This window comes from Phragmites australis, chromosome 14 (assembly GCF_958298935.1).
Source record: "Phragmites australis chromosome 14, lpPhrAust1.1, whole genome shotgun sequence".
NCBI lineage: Eukaryota > Viridiplantae > Streptophyta > Magnoliopsida > Poales > Poaceae > Phragmites > Phragmites australis.
This window is the reverse complement of record NC_084934.1, coordinates 25,709,385-25,713,633: the sequence shown is the minus strand read 5'-3', so window position 1 is coordinate 25,713,633 and position 4,249 is coordinate 25,709,385. Positions and strand designations below refer to the sequence as shown.

The following is a 4,249-nucleotide window of genomic DNA, read 5'->3' as shown; positions in this document are numbered from 1 at the left end:
AGCTAGACAGACAGGGCCATTGAAATAGTCATGAACAAAAATTCTGATGCATCTCTCCTGCATAAATTATACCCCAATCACGCGGAGAGCATCGCGTACGTGTCACAAGGAAGGAAATTCTGTGATCTTTCACCAAAAAATCCCCACAAAATCTTGATCCATATTATCTTTTTATGATCCTATGACTAACATGTACAACTGAAAAAAAAACAGATGACATATATAAAATAGAGTCTTTTATGAGATAGAATCTTATAGAATTTCGTTACATGCTGTGGCCAAGTCAAGGAAGTGACTGCGCAGGTCCAGTTCAGCGTCATGCTTGAGAAGCGAGCTCTGTTCTTCGTCAAGAGGAAGAAGAAGGTTCTTTCCACGTCGGCGTGGAGGCGCCGGTGTTCAGGGCCTTGCCGCGCTTCGTGTACATGGACGCGTTGCCGGAGATTACCAAAGAAGAGGAAGATGCCATGTACGAGAACCTACTCGTGGGCTCGTGGCCGCAGGCAGACAGGTACAATTTGTAGAGGCTGAAATTAATTTGCGCGATATTCAATTTGCAAAGGCAAACAGGTACAAGGACATACGAGGCTAATAACATTTGAGTTACACATCTAGATGCACCGATCACGTCAGAAGGATCGCCACCGGCGACAGGATGTACCTTGTACCGCTGCTGCCGCCACCGGTCGCCTTTGCCGTCGCCGTGAGAGTGAGGTAAGGGGTGTGCGGCGGCTTGATAACATTCACCGAGAGGTCAGCCGTGGAAGTTCAGAAAACCAGTAACAGCTGAACCCCAACAAAACCCCGCGGGCCCGTGTGCCCAATTGAACTCTGGGCGGCGCGGCGCGGCGCGCGCCCAGCTCCCCCAACCACGCCAAGACGCTATGCCGCCGCCGCCCGCCGCCACCTCCCTGCCCCACCAATGCTCCGTCCTCCTGCGGCGCCTCGCCGCGCACCGCTCCCTGGCCTCCTCTTCCTTCCTCCGCGCGCTCCGCTGCCTCCACGCGCGCCTCCTCACCTCCACTCTGCTCCACGCGCCGTCCCACCCCCACCTCACCCTCCGCCTCCTCCACCTCTACACCCTCTCCCCCGACCTACCTGCCGCCGCCGTCCTCTTCCGCTCCGACCCGTGCCCCGTCGCCGCCACCTCCCTCGTCACCGCGCACGCCGCCGTCGGCCGCCTCCCCGCCGCCGTATCCTTCTTCGACGCCGTCCCGCCCGCGCGCCGCGACACCGTCCTCCACAACGCCATGATCTCCGCGTACGCACGCGCGTCCCACGCCGCGCCCGCGGTCGCCGTGTTCCGCTCTCTGCTCGGCTCCCTTCGCCCCGACGACTACTCATTCACCGCGGTCCTCAGCGCCGTGGGCCACCTGCACAACCTCTCTGCCCCGCACTGCGCGCAGCTACATTGCGCGGTGCTCAAGTCCGGCGCCGGGGCTGCCTTATCGGTGTTAAACGCTCTCATTGCGCTGTACATGAAATGCGATGCGCCCGAGGCGACATGGGGCGCACGGAAAGTGCTCGACGAAATGCCGACTAAGGACGAGCTCACGTGGACTACTATGGTCGTCGGGTATGTTAGGAGAGGCGATGTCAGTTCTGCTAGATCAATTTTTGAGGAGGTTGATGGAAAGTTCGATGTTGTGTGGAACGCGATGATCTCAGGTTATGTGCAATCTGGAATGGTTGCGGATGCGTTTGACCTGTTCAGGAGGATGGTGCAAGAAAGGGTGCCTCTTGACGAGTTCACATTTACTAGTGTCCTGAGTGCTTGTGCAAATGCTGGGTTCTTTGTGCATGGGAAGTCTGTCCACGGTCAGGTCATTCGGTTGCAGCCAGATTTTGTACCTGAGGCAGGTTTGCCTGTTAACAACGCACTAATGACCTTGTACACAAAGGGTGGGAAGATTGCTATTGCGAAAATGATATTTAACAGTATGAAATTGAGGGATGTCGTTTCTTGGAACACCATCTTGTCAGGGTGTGTCGAGAGCAGCTGTTTGGACAGGGCAGTTGAGGTATTTAAGGAGATGCCATATAAAAATGAGTTGTCATGGATGGTGATGGTCTCAGGGTATGTCCATGGGGGGCGTGCGGAAGATGCACTTAAGCTGTTTAACTGGATGAGGGCTGAGGATGTTAAGCCGTGTGATTACACCTATGCTGGTGCTATAGCTGCATGTGGTGAACTTGGGGCACTCAAGCATGGAAAGCAGCTCCACGGGCATCTTGTGCAGCTTGGTTTCGAGGCGAGCAATTCTGCAGGAAATGCGATCATAACCATGTATGCTAGATGTGGTGCTGTGAAAGATGCTCATCTTATGTTCCTTGTGATGCCCAATGTTGACTCTGTCTCGTGGAATGCCATGATTTCAGCCCTTGGGCAGCATGGACATGGAAGAGAGGCACTTGAGCTCTTTGATCAGATGGTTGCTGAAGGTATATATCCTGATCGAATTTCCTTTCTCACAGTATTGACAGCTTGCAATCATGCTGGTTTGGTGGATGAAGGCTTTCAATATTTTGAGTCCATGAAGAGAGACTTTGGCATTATCCCTGGAGAAGATCACTATGCACGGCTGATTGATTTGCTTGGTCGGGCTGGACGAATTGGAGAAGCTAGAGATTTGATCAAGACAATGCCTTTTGAGCCTACCCCATCCATCTGGGAGGCAATTCTCTCTGGTTGCCGGACTAATGGAGATATGGAGCTTGGTGCTTATGCAGCAGATCAGCTTTTTAAGATGACACCACAGCATGATGGCACGTACATCCTACTGTCCAACACTTACTCAGCTGCAGGACGTTGGGTAGATGCTGCAAGAGTAAGGAAGCTAATGCGTGATAAAGGGGTCAAGAAAGAACCTGGATGCAGCTGGATAGAAGTTGGAAACAAAGTCCACGTGTTTCTTGTTGGCGATACAAAACATCCAGAAGCACATGAAGTTTACCATTTCCTTGAAATGGTTGGCGCTAAAATGAGAAAGCTTGGATATGTTCCTGATACGAAGGTTGTGTTGCATGATATGGAGCCTCATCAGAAGGAGCACATATTATTTGCACATAGCGAGAGGTTGGCAGTTGGTTTTGGACTTCTAAAGTTGCCACCTGGAGCTACGGTTACAGTTCTTAAGAACTTGAGAATATGTGGTGATTGTCATACTGCAATGATGTTCATGTCAAAGGCAGTCGGAAGGGAGCTTGTTGTTAGGGATGTTAGGCGGTTTCACCATTTTAATAATGGAGAATGTTCATGTGGTAACTATTGGTGAATATAATTTTGCCGTTATAGCAGCGCACCTGCTAACATATGTCCTCTAGGTCCCTGTCTCAACGTTATTTATCAGCCATCTTGGTTGTAATCAAACAAAGAGCCTTGAATAGGAATAGACTGGGCCAACTCAGATCAAAGAGACTTGGATTCTCATGCTGGCTCTGTCAACTGAGGTCTGCTGTTAATCCATTAGTCTGTTTCGTTAATGGCGTCAGATTGGTGTGATACATGCTACCCTGGATGCTGGGGCCAATGTGCTGGCAAATGCCAATGTTTGTCTGCTACAAATCCTTCTCGGTAAGCATCAACATGTGATTCATGAATATCCTGTTCCAGATGCTGTACATGGTGGCGTCTTGCAGCTCTTCAGAGATGGTGGCGGAGAGTTTGCCAATGCCTTGAATTCAGACTCTGTACACGAGTTAGATACTGTAGCTTGTTTAGGAAATCAAATTCAAGCTCCAAACCTCAGGTCCTGGCGATCGTAAGGGAGCGGGCAACCTTCCCAGTCCGCATTTGAGAAAGCACTCACTAAACTCAGATGGTGATTTGTTGATTGACAAACCAACAGATGAGGTATGCTTGAGATATCTCATAATATGTTTTACTGCTGTCCAATGTCTAGTGGGTGCACAAATTTTTTTGACAAACCTTATTGACTGAATACAAAATATCAGGTCGTGTCAAGCTGAGATATTGCAGTGTACCTACTATTCTGCAATATTTTGTAGTATCAACTGATGTCAATGCATTTCCTTCAAATCTGGATAACTTTTCAGTTGTACTCATTGGAGTTGTAACCGGCTTGCAATCCTTCATGTTTGCTCGCACTAACAAGGCATGATATACTTCCTGTGAGTAAGAATCGATCCTGTGGATTTCTTCTGAATTTCAATGCCGAGGAAATAATGCTCGCATAATAGTTAACAATGTCATATATAAACAGTGAATGATCAGGTATGGAAGGTATGAGCC

The 4,249-nt window shown here is 49.8% G+C and overlaps 1 protein-coding gene across 1 annotated transcript; it reads left to right on the top strand.

The window, feature by feature from the left end:
* Window positions 1–557: 557 nt before the first annotated feature.
* Window positions 558–4,007, top strand: LOC133891565 (pentatricopeptide repeat-containing protein At1g25360-like). Its single transcript, XM_062332290.1, has one exon. The coding sequence runs from the start codon at window positions 882–884 to the stop codon at window positions 3,270–3,272; it is 2,391 nt and encodes a 796-aa protein (XP_062188274.1). The 5' UTR covers window positions 558–881; the 3' UTR covers window positions 3,273–4,007.
* The last annotated feature ends 242 nt before the right edge of the window (window positions 4,008–4,249 follow it).

Bases quoted from the DNA above. Each gene is read 5' to 3' on its own strand.
- LOC133891565 (XM_062332290.1), top strand. From the start codon at position 882: ATGCCGCCGCCGCCCGCCGCCACCTCCCTGCCCCACCAATGCTCCGTC.